Source organism: Eptatretus burgeri, chromosome 14 (assembly GCF_056783735.1).
Source record: "Eptatretus burgeri isolate ZD-2024b chromosome 14, Ebu_testis_v1, whole genome shotgun sequence".
Lineage (NCBI taxonomy): Eukaryota > Metazoa > Chordata > Myxini > Myxiniformes > Myxinidae > Eptatretus > Eptatretus burgeri.
The window spans coordinates 66,624,372-66,641,862 of record NC_140974.1 but is presented as its reverse complement, the minus strand read 5'-3'; the positions used below and the strand labels follow the sequence as shown (position 1 = coordinate 66,641,862).

Genomic DNA, 17,491 nt, shown 5'->3' with positions numbered 1-17,491 from the left:
ACTCAAACTTCCAATGGAATCAAACCTCACTCCAGTAACTCAAGTTCCAGTGAGAGTTGAATAATTTACTTACATGTACACGGGAAGAAACAAATACACAGAGCAACACCAAGATGAGCTGCTGTGAACTCTTCCTTCTCTCAATTCTGTTTCACAAGCCGAGCTTCTTTATAGCAAAGTTATTTGCATAGGAAGAGGGAAGGAGTGGGCATGGGTTGGACAAATAACAGTACGTTATCTTGGCAAAACTACAAATCACTCAATGTTCCTCAGTCTCTTAATTAGCAAACACCATACTATATGGTTTGTGTGCGAGCATGGGAATTCATCTTCCACTCTTAAGACAAATGTGAGGGCTGCTTCCTCTCTTCAAGGACGTAATACAAAAACACTTTCATTTTCCTCAACTCTGGGTTGGGTTCGATCTTTTACCCATGATCCTTCTTTGTGAACAACTCTATATATGGTGACAAAACAACTTTAGTTAATTACAATGATTTACAATCGACTTTATACCTTTACAAGCATTTAAAAGCCTTTGAAAGTATTCAAGAGGAAATGAGTATCATCACCTTACATCACAGAAAATGGGTGGTGCAGCATATTAGCTGAACATTCCAACTTGCTTAGCTTACTGAGCTCGTGGCTTCATCATCTACTACCCCACTTTCACCCCACATAAGTATTTTGTTACCCCGACGTTTGACTTTGTGAATAGGAGGGGGTTTTCAAATTTTTGTTTTTTAAGTTCATTTTAAATTCTGTTTTCACTTTTCGCAGTCGCTAAGGTTGATTCACACTCGGTTGCATCAAGATTTGTGAAATTTGAATGTTTTGTATCCTCGGTCTGTTTGGAATGCATTGCACCGAGGGGAGGCTTCTTCCATTGGCTTCCATGCCGCCTCACGAGGCTATCGAAAGTTCTATTCAATTTCTGTTTTTACTTTTGGGACCTTCTGGTGTAGCTACAGTCATAACGTAGATAATTTTCGTAAAATCTGAGCAGAAACACAGTTTTCATGAGGAAAATGTATTGAATTCAAATAACCGTTGGGTATTGAAAGGAACACCACATGCTTTCCGTTCACTGCTTGACCTCGTACCGTATCCCCCTGGGGGAATGCTTATCGGTAGTGTATCCGATCTTGGCTTATATTTTCGAATATTTGGTGACGTGCTCTACAAGTATCCAAAATAATTCTGGCGAAAAACAGACGTTTTAAAATGTTAAAATATTTCATCGGACCCCGAGCTGGCGGGTCACGTGACGTCGTGCAGGCAACATGGCGCCTTATGTTAGTCTTATCTTGCGAAAGATTGAACGTTTCGGTGATCCTAGGGTCCTTTCTGTTGAATACCAACACTTTGAATTCTTGTAAATCATGGCTTTCTCCACAGAGTATTTATTTAACGACTGTGAGCGCGGGTTTGAAAATCGTGAGATGACGTTGGAAACAAATTTCTCTGGAGAATGGAGGTCTTTGCTTCAAATGGCCTCACGCGTTTATATTGTTTGGTAATCGGCTGCCCAAGTATCAACATCATTTGGTCATCAGCTTTCACTCAATGTTGGGGTCATTCATGGTATTCAGCTTGTTAGCTATTAGTTTTCGTTGCAATAAGAGTACAGAGCTGTATCAATTATGTATGTCCCCATGGACCTTCTATGTATGTCCATGGGGCTCATATTTGTAATCATACAAGCTTCAATCAAGTCAATTAATACTCATAAAATGAATGTAATAATCATGTTTCTCATGAGCTTTAAAATCAATCATTGTCTCTCATCCAGGTTTTATTAATATATTTATTATATTGGCTAGAAGCCTTAATTTGCTAAGTTAAATCAATCATTCAGCTTAATTGGGCCACAACCAAACAAAAAAACGTCAAGCTAATATTTTAAAAGAAATTTTCCACCACAGTTTCAAGTGTGCAATCACAGCTCGGTGAGTTCAGTTATCAATTTTCTTTTTAAAAGCTTTGTCTATTTCAGGGGTACTGAATTGTAAACTGTTGACAATCATCCCTTTTTCAATCTTTCTCGAATCATCATGTTCAAGATTCCTAAAATTTATCACAGCTATCATTTAACTTGAAAGGGGCTGGGTTTGAGTTGGACCATCTGAAAGCTGGGTGGGGTTGTTGGGGGAGGGTTGCCTGGAGTTCCACTTCAGATATCTGCTGATGCGACAAAATGGTATTATGTAAGACAAGACATTTCTATGTATGCATACAGTGGGGAGAACAAGTATTTGATACACTGCCGATTTTGCAGATTTTCCCACTTACAAAGCACGTAGAGGTCTGTAATTTTTATCATAGGTACACTTTAACTGTGAAAGACGGAATCAAAAACAAAAATCCTGAAAATCACATTGTATGATTTTAAAATAATTAATTTGCATTATATTGCATGAAATAAGTATTTGATAAGTCAGAAAAACAGAACTTAATGTTTGGTGCAGAAATCTTTGTTTGCAATGACAGAGATCAGACGTTTCCTGTAGTTCTTAACCAGGTTTGCACAGACTGCAGCAGGGATTTTGGCCCACTCCTCCATACAGATCTTCTCCAGATCCTTCAGGTTTCAGGGCTGTCGCTGGGCAACACAGACTTTCAGCTCCCTCCAAAAATTTTCTATTGGTTTCAGGTCTCAAGGCTGGCTAGGCCACTGCAGGACCTTGAGATGCTTCTAACGGAGCCATTCCTTAGTTGCCCTGGCTGTGTTCCGGGTCGTTGTCATGCTGGAAGACCCAGTCACACCCCATCTTCAATGCTCTTGTTGAGCGAAGGAGGTTGTTGGCCAAGATCTCGCGATACATGGCCCCATCCATCCTCCCCTCAATACGGTGCAGTCGTCCTGTCCCCTTTGCAGAAAAGCATCCCCAAAGAATGATGTTTCCACCTCCATGCTTCACGGTTGGGATGGTGTTCTTGGGGTTGTACTCATCCTTCTTCTTCCTCCAAACACAGCGAGTGGAGTTTAAACCAAAAAGCTCTATTTTGGTCTCATCAGACCACAGGACCTTCTCCCATTCCTCCTCTGGATCATCCAGATGGTCATTGGCAAACTTCAGACGGGCCTGGACATGCGCTGGCTTGAGCAGAGGGACCTTGCGTGCGCTGCAGGATTTTAATCTATGACGGCGTAGTGTGTTACTTAAGGTTTTCTTTGATACTGTGGTCCCAGCTCTCCTCAGGTCATTGACCAGGACCTGCCGTGTAGTTCTGGGCTGATCCCTCACCTTTCTCATGATAATTGAGGCTCCACGAGGTGAGATCTTGCATGGAGCCCCAGACCAAGGGAGATTGACTGTTATCTTGAACTTCTTCCATTTTCTAATAATTGCGCCAACAGTTGTTGCCTTCTCACCAAGCTGTTTGCCTATTGTCCTGTAGCCCATCCCAGCCTTGTGCGAGTCTACAATTTTGTCGCTGATGTCCTTAGACAGCTCTCTGGTCTTGCCCATTGTGGAGAGGTTGGAGTCTGATTGATTGAGTGTTGACAGCTGTCTTTTATGCAGATAATGAGTTCAAACAGGTGCAGTTAATCTAGGTAATGAGTGGAGAATGGGAGGGCTTCTTAAAGAAAAAACTAACAGGTCTGTGAGAGCCGGAATTCTTACTGGTTGGTAGATGATCAAATACTTATTTCGTGCAATAAAATGCAAATTAATTATTTAAAAATCATACAATGTGATTTTCAGAATTTTTGTTTTAGATTCCGTCTTTCACAGTTGAAGTGTACCTATGATAAAAATTACAGACCTCTACGTGTTTTGTAAGTGGGAAAACCTGCAAAATCGGCAGTGTATCAAATACTTGTTCTCCCCACTGTATATGTACATGAGTATGTATGTATTGTTACGAGTTTCCGGAGCGAGTGCACCGCAATGTATGAGGGGGTTTCTCACACCAGCAAAGATCAAATATAACAGGGTCATGTGCCCACCGTCAGGTTACCTTATTGAATGATCTAATTATCCCATCTGGATAGAAAACGTAGATAGGAAGAGGGAGGTAGAAGATTGAGGCGTGGTTACGGCCTCTCGCTTACTCCACACAAACAGTTGGGCTTGTGTTATTCCCAAAGTGTGGGGGAGTGAAGGAAAGGGAAGGAGGAGATGCGAGTGGTGTCGTGAATGTTGGGCTCACGTGACTGCTGTGCTCAAGGATTGTGTTCAGCGTTCACCCTCAGAACCCCTTTGGTCTGTCTGGTGTTGGCGCAACTCGCCCAGATGGATTAACAGGATCACCGGATAACCCGTAGTTCAGCAAACAGGAATGACTTGCAGGCAGGAATGGCTTTCCATGGTTCTCCAGTGGTTCTGCTTACATTGTGGTTCGGGCAGCAGACTGTCGGAGACAGACAGAAAAGAGACAGCCAGACAGATGACCAGACCTCTCAAACCGACTTCACTCGCTTGCTTGCGCTTTTATTGAACCTGGAGCAAGGCATGGCACCATTCTTGGAAATTATCATTGACTCTCTCGTGCTGCCTCCCCATTGGTCCGGCCGGTCAACTTCCCCGCATCGGTGCACCCCAAGCCACGCCCAACAGCGCAGCGTTAGTGTTTTCGACAGTCGACACTGCTTCGCTCGGTGACAATATGTGTGTATGTATTAATGTGTGTGTGTCTGAAAATCATGAGGGGGGTGGGGGGGAAACAAAACGGTTGGGCCAATTTCCACCAAATTTTACATACATTCTGGGCAGTGGTGTATCCAGACCTTGGCATCAAGGGGGGGCGTGGGGGTATGAATTCCTTCCAAATTGTACAGTGCCTGTACAAAGTCTACACCCCCTTTCAAAGTTTTTACCTTTTGTTGCATTATAGCCTGGAATTGAATTGCATTAAATCAGACTCTTATCCAACCAAGATATTCTCGTTTTGTATTTTTTGAATTAATTTTCAGAAATTTGTAGAATTTGTTTTTCACTTGGAAGTTGTGGGTTACGATGTGTAAATAAAGGTGGAAAAAGTCTTATTTAATGCAATGTAATTCCAGGCGATGAGGCAACAAAAGGTGAAAATTTTGAAAGGGGGTGTACACTTCCTATAGGCACTGTCCATCTCAGCAGGAAACATATATCGCACGTTAATTTGGCCAGATGTTACCCATATTGTTTTCAACAATGAACCACCTCGGCTGGGGCAAAATAATAGTTATGGAATGAGTTCATTAATTTTGCCGTCTATCTAAATTTCCGATGGCTGAACAATTTAAAGATGTATTATATGGCGTTGTATGCTTGGGTAGAAGAATCCATTACCCGGTTAGAATCGATTCCCTTGATCGGAACCGGGAATCAAATCCTAAATTCTACGGAGTCTGAAGCGGTTCCATTACTCCGGAGTCGATTCCTACTCTGATTTATCTCTTAACTGTTCGTCAGCATTGTTTATATGCTCGCTGTAATCTAACACCAAGAGTAACAACCCACATTACTTGTAAATACTTTAAAAGGACAAGAATTGCTTGATTTTACCGAATAGGTTCATGATTTCACGATTGAAATATAAAGAAGGTTTGAATGGAACAATAAGACACAGTACTTTAATCTGAATGAATAAATGGCTTAGTTGGGAGGCCATTAGGGTCAGATTGAATAGAAAATGAACTCAGGAATAATTTAGCAGCTAAATTATCACCATGTGATCAATCCATTGAGATGGGTGGGGGGGGGGCGGAGGGGGGGGGTTAGGATTCGCTCTGCGGTCCGGACTGATGATGCCTGCAGTTCGGATGTGGAGTTTTGTGGACCCCGTGCTGTCCGCCTTAGCCTCTGAAGATATCTCTACCTGTATGTCTTCTCTCTCTCGCTTGCTCTTTCTCTCCCACTTTCTCGTCTATTAATTATTCATTGTAGTGCATGTTCACATCAGATTTTAACCAATACAAGTTTATTTTGAGTACGAAGCAGATGCGGAAGAGCTTTGCATTTTGAGATGTTTTCGACTTGTCCTTTATGGGGCTCACCGGGGTGGGGTCTGAGCATATCGATCCACGATGCGAGGATCCAAAATTCAAAACTAATTTGAGATGTCAATCGTCTGCTGATATATGTGTACGTGTTTTGGTTGATTTTTTTTCTTTCTTTCTTTCTTTCTTTCTTTCTTTCTCCTAATATCCTTGTTCTATTCTGAATATGATTACATACGTACACGCTTGAGCCATAAGCCATTGTGAAGAAAATGTGGGGAAAAAACAAAGCTCAAGGAGGAACTTGTGCTTGGATCGTGTGCAGGTCAAGGATGGTTAGATCCATGTTTGAAAGTCAAAATGTTGTTATTCCCGTGCTTTCGATGAAAAGCGGGAATATTGTGATTGTCTCCGCCGTCTGTACGTCCGTCTGTCTTACCCTGTAACTCCTCCTACACCGTTTGAAATAGGAACTTGAAACTTTGGGACATAGTAGATATATGTATGGGGAAGTGCACAACACTTTCGGATTTTTGATATGACCCCTCAGGGCCGGGCCAGAGGGGTTGGGTCATGGGGGTCGATTTAAAAAAAAAAAAATGTCTTATAGCTTTTTTTTTTTAAGTGTATTTACCATTGTGCATGGTAAATTCTTTTATAAAGAACTTACTTATGTGGCTCCCATGAGTGACAAACAGTCACAGGTTTTACTGTATTTATCTAATTGATTATGAATAATTATAATTAATATTATACACAGTTCATTCCTGTGATTAAATTGATGCACAGTTCTATATTGCTGGACAGTGTTAAATTAATGTTTCATGAAATGTTGACATGCTTACAATGACTTCTGATTTAGTAAACATAGTAAGTCTTTTGTCATAAAGCACATCAAATACAAAAGAATAGTCAATCCATTTTGCAAGATAAAATTTCACCTAGCGTTAATGGGACAAAGCAGTGCACGCGGGAATATGCGATGGTGTGCCATCGACAACGTAGTTCTAGTTTAAATCTGGCATAGTGTTTTTAAAAGGGACTTGGAGAACTCGTCAAGGAAAGTTAGTTTACTGTGATTGTCTTAAATTGAGTGCTGTTTGAATGTTTTGCTGCAGTCTGAAGACGAATCAGAAAGTGAATATTATGAAGGTGCTGAATATGATGATGATGAGGTGAGAGCATTCTTCATTACACCACATGCAAAGTGGGGTTGAGCAATTGGTTCACTCTGTCTACAGATGTCAGTCTATGATCAAGGAACAACTTAATTTCAATTCAATTCTATCTTTTGAACACTGTAGAAAATGATTCGGAACATGAACCTGCAGTTTTGCAGTACTTTGCATCTGAATTTGGCAAATTGTACAGAATCTCGTCGTGAGTATGCATGCGTTTAGAGAGGTAAGGTAATTGTTGTCAGCCTGACTGTCCAACATTCAAACAATATTACTCCAACCAGGAAACTTAGTATTTTTAGGATGTCATAAAGGACACACAATCAGCACAAAAAACGAATGTAACATGTTAAATAAGAGTGGTGTAAAAGACTGCATCAACGGCAGTAAACTTCCCCAAAATTTTTTTTCTACAACCTTCAAAACCTTAATTTTATCACAATTAAATTATATACAGTACATGAACACTGTCGAACACAAATCGCCTTGTTTGCACTTCCAAAAACCTCCAGTTTAGCACGACTTGGACAAAATATTTTGCCATTTTACACCATCTCGATCAATCAAATGTGCCGCTCACGCTCTCAGCATTGGGGAATATCGATATTCAGACCAAATCGCGGCTCGTAGGAAACGTATATCATCTTCGGAAATGCAAACGGGTCTTCCAAGATCAGGGTGTGCATTGATGGTGCAATTTTGTCAAATTATTAGTTTGAGTTGTAGTTGAGTTTGTTGCTTTTTATCAACAGTACACATGATTTCCTTTATGGCACTCTTTGAAATGTTTGATAAGGATACTTGATGCCAAAATTACAGCATTCCAAAGTGTGCCTGTCAAAATCCGAATTTATCGGTATACGGACACTACAGTCATTAACACCAACAAACAACATGAGCAAATCACATATAAATGTAATTATTTATTTTTCAGTTGTACCCTCAGTCTCCAATTCTGTGTATTGCGCACCACCAACTTCTTCTTCTGACTGAATAGGCCTTCCTTCGCTTTTCGATTCCGTCTTTCTTCCCTCTTTCTTTCTCGCTCCAGTTGCTTTCTCCTGCGTTCTTTCGCAGCAATGGATCATCCCTTCTCTTATGGCGAATCCAGCTGTTCCCGAGTCACTGCCTGTTCTTTCTTCTTGTGTCTGTATGCTCTCATCTCTCTTCTTTTCTTTTCTCTGATACCGTCCAGCTGCAGCGGTTCCTTCCTCGCCTTTGCTCTGGCTGCTTGCTTTCATTCTCGGTCACGTCTTTTCATTGACTCATACTTTTCACTGTTCTTCTTGCATTTGGCTCTATATCGTTTGACAATAACAGTTCTCTTGTTTTGTGGTTTGTCAACATGATCAGGATGGTTAATTTCAGTTTTTTTCTTGCGAGTATCCATGATTTTTCTGTTACACAGGAGTAAAATCTGCGATAAGAGAGAAATAGGCGAATTTTGGTATCTTGTGTAGTGTGCGTATACCACATATTATGAACTAGATAATCGCATGTTAGGTTTCTTTATGTCAACAGGATTTGTGGTCATGTAAAGCTATTTGATACTGCTTACAAATCAGATTCGTACACACCATTATTTGTGCTGAATGAATCGCATTAGTTATTATATGATGTATGCATCTCCAACTACATGCTTGTTGTGGACTTACATTTGCCTTGATTTGGGATCTGTTCATAATATAGTTACTTCTAATATTGGTCAATAACATGAAAAGGCATAGTTGCAAATGAACCAAAGTATAAAATCCAAATAATATTGATAATTTAGTTTTAATGCCCAATTTTACACAGGAAAACGCATGGTATATGGACACTACATTTGGTATACGGACACTACACACAATATATATATATATATATATATGTATATAATTATATATATGTATATATGTATATGTATATATGTATATATGTATATATGTATATATGTATATATATATATATATATATATATATATGTATATATGTATATATATATATATATATATATATATATATATATATATATATATATATATATTTGGCACAGCCAGTTATCGATACATTGATAAATTAATTATGAAATACCCATTATGGACCACTCCATCAGTGGTTAAATAGGAGCAACAATAGGAAACTTTTCTAGATATCATAGCCAAAAATATTCATCCATCTTTGGGATGAGTGGGGAGATAGGATTAGAGGGGTGGGTTGAAGGGAAGAATCTTGGAGGGGGTGAGGGAACTGATACTGAGGGGTTTGACACTAAAATAACATTAAGTGGATTTGGTTGTATGCAGACAATCTCTGCAAACTCTACTTCTCAAGGTTCCCAAATTTAAAATTCTGAGATAAAGACCATGAGACGGGTGTAATGAGTTAATGTTGAAGGCTCGAGGAAAGGTCATGCTGTAGGAACCGGAGGATGGACGACTGACCACGTGCTTCGGTGAGAAACAGGTTTCCAAAATATGTCTTGTGTAAAAAGAGAAAGAATAGATCGTGATGAAGAACAGTGGAATTGTTGATGCCAGAGACATAAGGAAATTTAAACATTTTAATGTTTTCAAAAAGCTTTTGAAGGAAGAAGCATTTTCTGCAATGAAGATGAGAAAATTATAGAAGAAAAGGATAGATGTACGTTGTACAGGGTATAAGGCAGAAAACGATCGTGTCTGAGTGAGTTTTTATTTATTTATTTTTAAGCGAGGGGGAATGTGATGGCATTTAATAGGCAGAAAGGACAAATTTTGGGGAGGAAAACATGGAAACAGGACAACAAACTGACCTCGAAAACGAGACAATTAAGCTCTGGCTATCCCAGAAGGCCCAAAGCTGCACAAAAATAGAATTCAGTAATTCAGTAGGAGAGCTCTAGATTCGACCTGCACATGGAGCAACTCAGAAGCAGAGGTTCTTCACCTCTATTAATAGTGAAAACAATATTGAATGCATTCATAGTTTGTAAAGCTTTATTGGCAACTTAGAGGTGTGCGTTACCATGGAAATGGACATTTATATTACAGGCTTTCGTAGCATAACTCTACCATGCTTGTTTAGCTCATGGTATTCTCTTTGATTTTCTTTGATCGTTTAAAGTTCCACCATTCCTATTATTGTATAACTTCTCGAAACTGTTTTGATTGCAGGACGTCAGAGTGGAAGAGGAGTGTGAAGAGGATAGCTGATCGAAAAGGTAATCCAGCTGTAATATTCTCATGTTGCTGACACAAGACTTGATTGCCAAACAATTGCAAATCTTTTCTTTTACCTCTTTGGTACACTTATGATATTTTTGACGACGGAGAGTGTGCGCACTGTAAGGAAGCATCATCGATATTTTTCTGATTCTTTCTCATTCCCTCCCCCAGATGGAGTTGCTTTCTGTCCTTTCAATTTTGGCGACGTCAATTTGCAATCATAAAAGCTTGTGTGGCAGAGGTTTCGGCAGGATATGGGATGGACAATTGACGGATGAATCAGTTGGGGTATAAATGTGATTTTGTTTGTTATTTTTCTGCCTGTCATTAATCACATTTCCCATTCATATAAGTTGCAATACTGAATGCTGTGTTAATTATGCAATTTGTTTCTTGTTGGAAGGAGAGATGCATTTTTAAGTGCAGTATCTTCCTATATTGCTGTCTGGAAAGGCAGCTTAGTTGTTTTGAAACCCAAGCTGCTCGTGTATTTGAAAACAAACAGGGTTGTGACCAAAACTAAAACTTGGCTTTCAATATTTTGTATTAATATTTTGAGAACAACTTGTTTTGTGTAATTTGTCAATTGTGCACACGTTTTTGTTTGCCGTCTCCTTTTTCATCTTTGTAATGTTCTAATCTATACAAAGAGAGGCCTGATTGTTCTAGTTTGTTCGAAATTTGTGCTTCGTTGCGGGGTGAGCACAGGGGACATTCTTGGAAACCTTGTGCAGTGAAGTTGTTTGACATGCAATACAAAACAATTTCTCCACCTTGCCTCTCACGTTTCTGCCACTTTCTTCGACATGATTTGTCACGGTTTGTGAAGGAAGTGACAAATGATTGAGGGGAATGAATTTTAAATAAAATAAAGTGGAGTATTCAAAGGCTAAAGAAAAGGACAAGTAAACAAAAGAGGGTCAAATGGAAAGAGACTTAATTAATAGGAGATAAGTGTAGTGATAATACAGAGGAGAGATGGATCAAAAAACTGAAATGTAGATTATACATAGGGAGACAGGAGAACAAAATACACACGGAAACCCACACTCATGAGGAAGCCACTGAGCCTATCAGGTCTGTGACACATGTACGCCCGTGAAACTCAGTGCAGTAAACCCTCAAATATCGCAGGTTTTGACCAACTGCAGACAACCTATTATGTTCTGATTTAGTTATTGTGGGATTTCATTTCAGCTGATCATGATTTTTGTGAGCTGAGATGAGTCGTTTGTGTCCGAGTGTATGACTACCTCCTATTATGAGCCCTCTGTTGTTTCTCGCACACCTTATTTAATGAACCCAAATGTAAAAACGATGACCAAAATTAGTTGTGCCAAAAGGCAAAGAAAGGTTATAATGTTGTGCGACAAAAATCGTTCTTAGGTTGGCAAGAGGTGAAAATGAGGCATATGTGGGCCTGTGCCGTATATCTGTGCAAGTGTTGCTGCCAGCGGCAACACCTCCAAATAAAATTCGCTCCCCCTCCTAATAAAATGCAGCACTCTCCTCTCACACCTCTGTTGCTCTCTTGGTGTCTCTGCCTGTTTGTGTGTGTGTGTCTCTCTCTCTCTCTCTGTCTCTGTCTCTCTGTCTGTCTGTCTGTCTGTCTCTTCCTCTCTCTCTGTCTGTCTCTGTCTGTCTCTCTCTCCCTCTCTCTGTCTGTCTCTCTCTCCCTCTCTCTCTCTGTCTCTCTCTCCCTCTCTCTCTCTGTCTGTCTCTCTCTGTCTCTTTGTCTGTATCTGTATATGTGTCTCTGTCTCTCTCCACCTCCCCCTTTATTGTCCCCGTCAGTGAAGTGATGGGTTGTATTGGCTCATAGCTAATAAGCAAAAACTATGGCTTTTTGAGGGTTTTCATTAAATACTCAAGAATGCGGAAATGGGTGTTTCTGAAATTAGGAGCGTATTACCTTGACGTAGAAAGGATTTACTTCTGAAATATTCAGCTGAGCAGTGCTTCGTGTCTCCCTTGATAAAGCACATTTCAACATATATCCATCTACTGTTAGTTGTGTATATTTAGAATGTGTGCATACAGGTTTTCAACCTTGTTGTGGTGCACCACGAGTGTACGACATGTTCACTGTACAGCACATATTTCAAAATGTCAAGAAGTGATAACTCACTTATTCTTCTGAGAAGACACCATGGGATCTATAACACCCGACAAGCTAATACAATCACATGGTCCTCTGGCTTAACATCCTCCAAATGGATCACACACACATTGTTCTGTGAATTGAAAGATGACTAGCCCCTGTGCGTTGACCTGTTGATAGTCGGTAATGCGAGTAACACTCCATATGAAACACCGGGGTCACAGTTTATAGCTGGGTAGAGATTTGAATCCAAGCTTGATAGCTCAGAAGTGAGTGCACATACCTATAAGATACCTTGCCAGCCCCAACTGATTCTACAATATGCGAGTTAATAAAAAAAATTATGATAAATTAAAAAAGCAATGTAGGGACGACAAACGAGTTTAAAAAAGGTTTTAAACAAGATAGGGATGTTGGTTTAGAGCCCTGGTCTTCATTGTATGGCCCACGAGCCACTGGCGGCCTAAAGTGTGGCTCCTGGTGGCCAAAATTGTGGCCCCGATGTGTGGCCGATAATACACGAATGTGAAAACACCCCATCATAATCCGCCATAAATGCTATCAAATTGACCCAATGGTTTCAAATGTGAAGCATAAGAGTAACATAACTACATCAGGATATGGTTGCAGTGTACAAACAATGACGTTTACAGCCCGGTTAACCACAACGAAGAGAGTAGGTGGAGGTGGGGCCTAATAGCAGCCATTATGGAGTCCTACAGGCAGTGTGGTGGCTCTCACACTGACGTCTTATCGGTACAAGTGGCCCCCCTCAAAAACAATCGTGAAGATCACTGGTTTAGAGTAGCTAACAATATTTCCGTCACATAACAGTGCCGATATCACTACCTCCAGACTATTATCTGGCTAAATGTGCAAGAAAAGCCTGGTGTTGACTTAGTGGTAGTTGACTTGGGATCCTCGGGTCCTGAGTTCAAGCCCTGTTTGGCCGCTGAATTAATACACCAGGAGGTTGACTCAGCCTGTCATCCTTCCGAGGTCGGCAAAATGAGTGCCAGTGCACTGGTAAGTGGGACTCTGCATCAGCGGCATAGCTGCGTCCCAACCAATGATGCAACCAGCAGCCACAGGCTGCACTCGATAGAGAGAGAATGTATAAGAAGCTCTGATATTTCATTTCAGCATCAGTTTAAGAAGCTCCTATATAATTTCTTGAAACTTAGGTTGTCTTTCCTACTTAAAAAAAATAATATTAGGTAAGACTAACCAATCACAAATGTCGATAATTAGAGAATCCTGTTGTTAGAAATGTGCATGCAGTTTGTAAGAAGTTGATGTTTATGTACCGGTATTGACATTGTAATCAAGCTACAATCATTATTTGGTGTCTGTATATGTGACTACACTGCAAGAGTAATCAAATACTGTTGTAACCAGTGGATAGTTTGTGGAAACTTGGAAACAATAATTTAAGTGTAAAGGAGGTCAGGTATGGGAGCATGTGCCAGAACAGCGCGTCGCTGCGTCCACTTTCCGCCGGTACTCCAGGGGCCTCCGTCTGGCCATCCCCCAGGCAGATGCCAGGCCCATCCCCATCTCCTTGAGATGATGGTCAACCTGCTGCAACCATGAGGCACGTGGTCGGCCCACTGGCCTCCTCCACTCATGAGACTCCCTCGCTGAGAGAATCTGGTGAGCAGGATCAGCGTCAGGAAAACGAGCCACATGTCCATACAGCCGCAGCTGACGCTCACGGACTATGCAGGTAACAAATCTCATCCGAGTCTCTCTCAGCAACCGCTCGTTGGACACAAAATCCGACCAGCGATAGCCAAGGATTCTCCGAAGAGACCTGGTACCAAAGGAATTGTCTCCGTCTCAGATCCTTGGTCAAAGTCCAAGTCTCGCACCCATAGAGCAAGACTGGAAGTACCAAGGACCTGAAGACTCGGACTTTCGTCCTCCCGCACAGGTACCGGCAGCGCCACACACCATGATCCAGTGAATCCTTGACTCCCCAGGCCCGACCCAGACGTCTATTGACCTCCGGCTCACAACCTGCGGAGACATGAATATCACTGCCAAGGTAAGTGAATCTATCCACGACCTCAACATCCTCACCACAAACAGACACAGACAGGACAGCAGCATCCAAGATGTCACCGAAAGCCTGGATCTTTGTTTTGACCCAAGAAATCCGTAATCCCAACGGCTCTGACTCCTCATTCAGCACCTCGAGGGCCCCCAAGAGGATGTCTAAAGTCTCCGCAAAGATGACTGCATCATCTGCAAAATCAAGGTCCGAGATCTTGACATTGCCAAACGATGCACCGCAACTTGATCTCTCCGACATCCTCCCAAAAATCCAGTCCATACAAGTGCTGAAAAGTGTGGGGGCAAGTACACATCCCTGACGAACTCCAGTAACAACTGGAAATAAGTCATAGGCGGTACCACCACACTTCACAGCACTCTCAGTACCAGAGTAGAGTTCAGACATCAGATCGATCAGTTTCGGTGGCACCCCACGAAGACCAAGAATCCTCCAGAGGACATCCCGATTCACTGAATCGAACGCTTTACAGAGATCAACATAGGCTGCAAGCAGCCCCTGCCGAAACTCTCGTCTGCGTTCAGTGAGGACACGAAGAGCAAGGATACGGTCAATCGTTGACCTCTTTGGTGTAAAGCCTGACTGCTCTGGACGCTGGTGCTCAAGCAGATGGTGGCGAACCCTATCAAGAATTATCCGAGCAAAGACCTTGCCCGGCACTGAGAGCAGCGTCACCCCTCGGTAGTTGTTGCAGTCTTGGCGATCACCCTTCCCTTTCCAGAGAGGGACAACAAGGCCCCTCTTCCAGTCAGTTGGGATGATGCCTGTGTTCCAGGCAGAGCACAAAACTGCATGCAACGACGCGAGTGCAGCATTTCCACCAGCCTTGAGAAGTTCAGCATGGATGCCACAGATCCCTGAGCTTTGCCCCGCTTCAACTGGTTCACCGCAGCCCGTGTTTCCACAAGCGATGGTGGACCACAGTTGATTCGAGGGTCAGCAACAGGGATTGTAACACCCTTGACGTCCAACTCGACAGCTGGGGATCAGCCTGGTACAACCGCTCAGTAACCGGCCCAGCGGGCCTTCACTTCAGACTCCTCTGTCAAGAGCCTACCACTCTCTGCTCGAACTGCAGTGCTCCGAGGGATGGGCTTGGATGAACGTAATGCGCGACCTCTGTAAGCGGACGAGAATCACCTGTCCACAGGTGATGCCTCACCCCCTCACAGATTCCTCGCACATAGGCCTCCTTGCCCACCCTCAGTGCACGTACAGTTTTACGCCTCAGCTCCCTGAACAGCTCAGCTCTGCCATTCAGCCTGGCCCTGCGACTCTGGTCAATGGTATGCAGTGTCCCTTGAGAGACAAAATTCTTTCTTGCCCTGCGGTGAACTCCAAGGCATCCACCGGCAACATCAAGGACGGTGGTCTTGAAGGTGCTCCACAACTCTTCAGGGACCCCCAAAGCACCCAGACCCCCAAGTGTCCACTCAGCCTGTTCGCAAACTCCTGAGCTACTCTCTCATCCCTGAGCTTGGCAACATCCAGCCTAGGCTGGGATGGTACCATTCTCCAGGATTTAAGGTGCAGCTTTAGAGTTGCTACAACAAGCCTGTGGTCAGTATTGAGGAACTGAGCACTCCGGTAGACCCTGCAGTTCTGGATCATCCTCCAACGACCGTCAATGAGGACATGGTCAATCTCCTTTGCCACACCGCCAGCGTTGGAATACCAAGTCCAGCGATGAGCTTGTGGCGCTGAAACCATGAACCAGCCACCCTAAGTCCATGACTTCTTGCAAAGTCAAGGAACTTAGTGCTATTCTGGTTCATAGTTCCTGACCCATGGGGACCAACACACACCTCATAACCATCCCTATCAGTTCCAGTCGATGCATTGAAATCCCCCAAGACTAGAAGTGTATCTCGTCTGGGGCACTGATCAACCACAGACTCGAGTGTGGCGTAGAATGTGTCCTTCACGGTGAGATCACTCGCCTCAGTCGGAGCATAAATAGAGACCAGGGAAATGACACCTAAGGAGTGACGAATCCTTAATCTCATAATACGCTCGTTGACGGGTGTTACCTCAATTATCATTGGGGTCAGCTTATTGGACACAGCTACAGCAACTCCTTGGGTATGGTAACCATCAGAGCGACCAGACCAATAGTAGGTGTAACCACCCACCATTATCTCGCCGCAATCCGGTCTCCGAACCTCAGAGAGAGCTGCAATCCCGATGTCCAAACGCTTGAGCTCAGATGATAACAGAGACAGGTGATCATCCTCTCTTAGGGGATAGGACATTCCAGGCACCCACCCGAAGGGACCGCCTCAGGTTAACCCAAGGAGACCGCCGTCTGGTGGACGACACCTCAGCACCACTCCGACACACTCTCCCGCAATCTGACCCAGGGATGTTACCCCGTGGTTTCCCTCCTATCAAATATTGGGGGTCCCGAAGGCTTTGCCCTAACTTCATCATCCGGTGAGCTGCCCTGCGAAGGGAAGCTGCACAGGAGGTACTCCCACGGAGTGGGTTTTCAGATTTTTTTGCGTTTTTGCGTTTTGCGGAATGAAGCGTTTTACGGTGGCTGGAGTGCAAATCCTGCCACCAACCTCCTAATAAGAAGTAACCCAACTGCAGGAGGACGTCCGCAGACACAGTTGGGCACTAGATATGGATGGCCGTTGGCTCACAAGGAGCTCCTCCGCCCTTTGACAGGTTTTGTTTTTAATCCTGCTGGGTGTCCATATCCAAACACCCTCCTCACCAGAAAACCTGGTGGGGGAGACGGTTTAGTCGCCGACAACCCGACCATGGAACAGGTTAGTACAGGTTTACATGGTACCTGTAGCAGGTCACAGATCGAACCTGACCTGACCTGTAAAGGAGGCAGTGATGTTATGGATTGTTATGTTACCTACTCTCAAAGCCAACATCATCCCAATCTTGTGTAAAACGTTTTTTTTCGACAGTAGTTTATCATCCCTACATTGCTTTTTTATTCAGCATAAATATTTTTATTCACTTGTTTCTGTAATTTTTTTAATGATGTTGAATAACAAAATGGTATGA

The 17,491-nt window shown here is 42.7% G+C and overlaps 1 protein-coding gene across 1 annotated transcript in view; it reads left to right on the top strand.

Annotated features, from left to right (window-relative positions):
• LOC147013503 (nucleosome assembly protein 1-like 4) overlaps nt 1–11,064 on the top strand; it is a 60,688-nt gene extending 49,624 nt beyond the window's left edge. Inside the window, exons 11-13 of the mRNA XM_085855340.1 lie at nt 7,048–7,104; nt 10,242–10,288; nt 10,464–11,064. Of these exons, the coding sequence (XP_085711466.1) occupies nt 7,048–7,104; nt 10,242–10,280 (96 nt within the window). The 3' untranslated portion in view covers nt 10,281–10,288; nt 10,464–11,064. The remainder of the gene's footprint in view (nt 1–7,047; nt 7,105–10,241; nt 10,289–10,463) is intronic.
• Nucleotides 11,065–17,491: the final 6,427 nt, after the last annotated feature.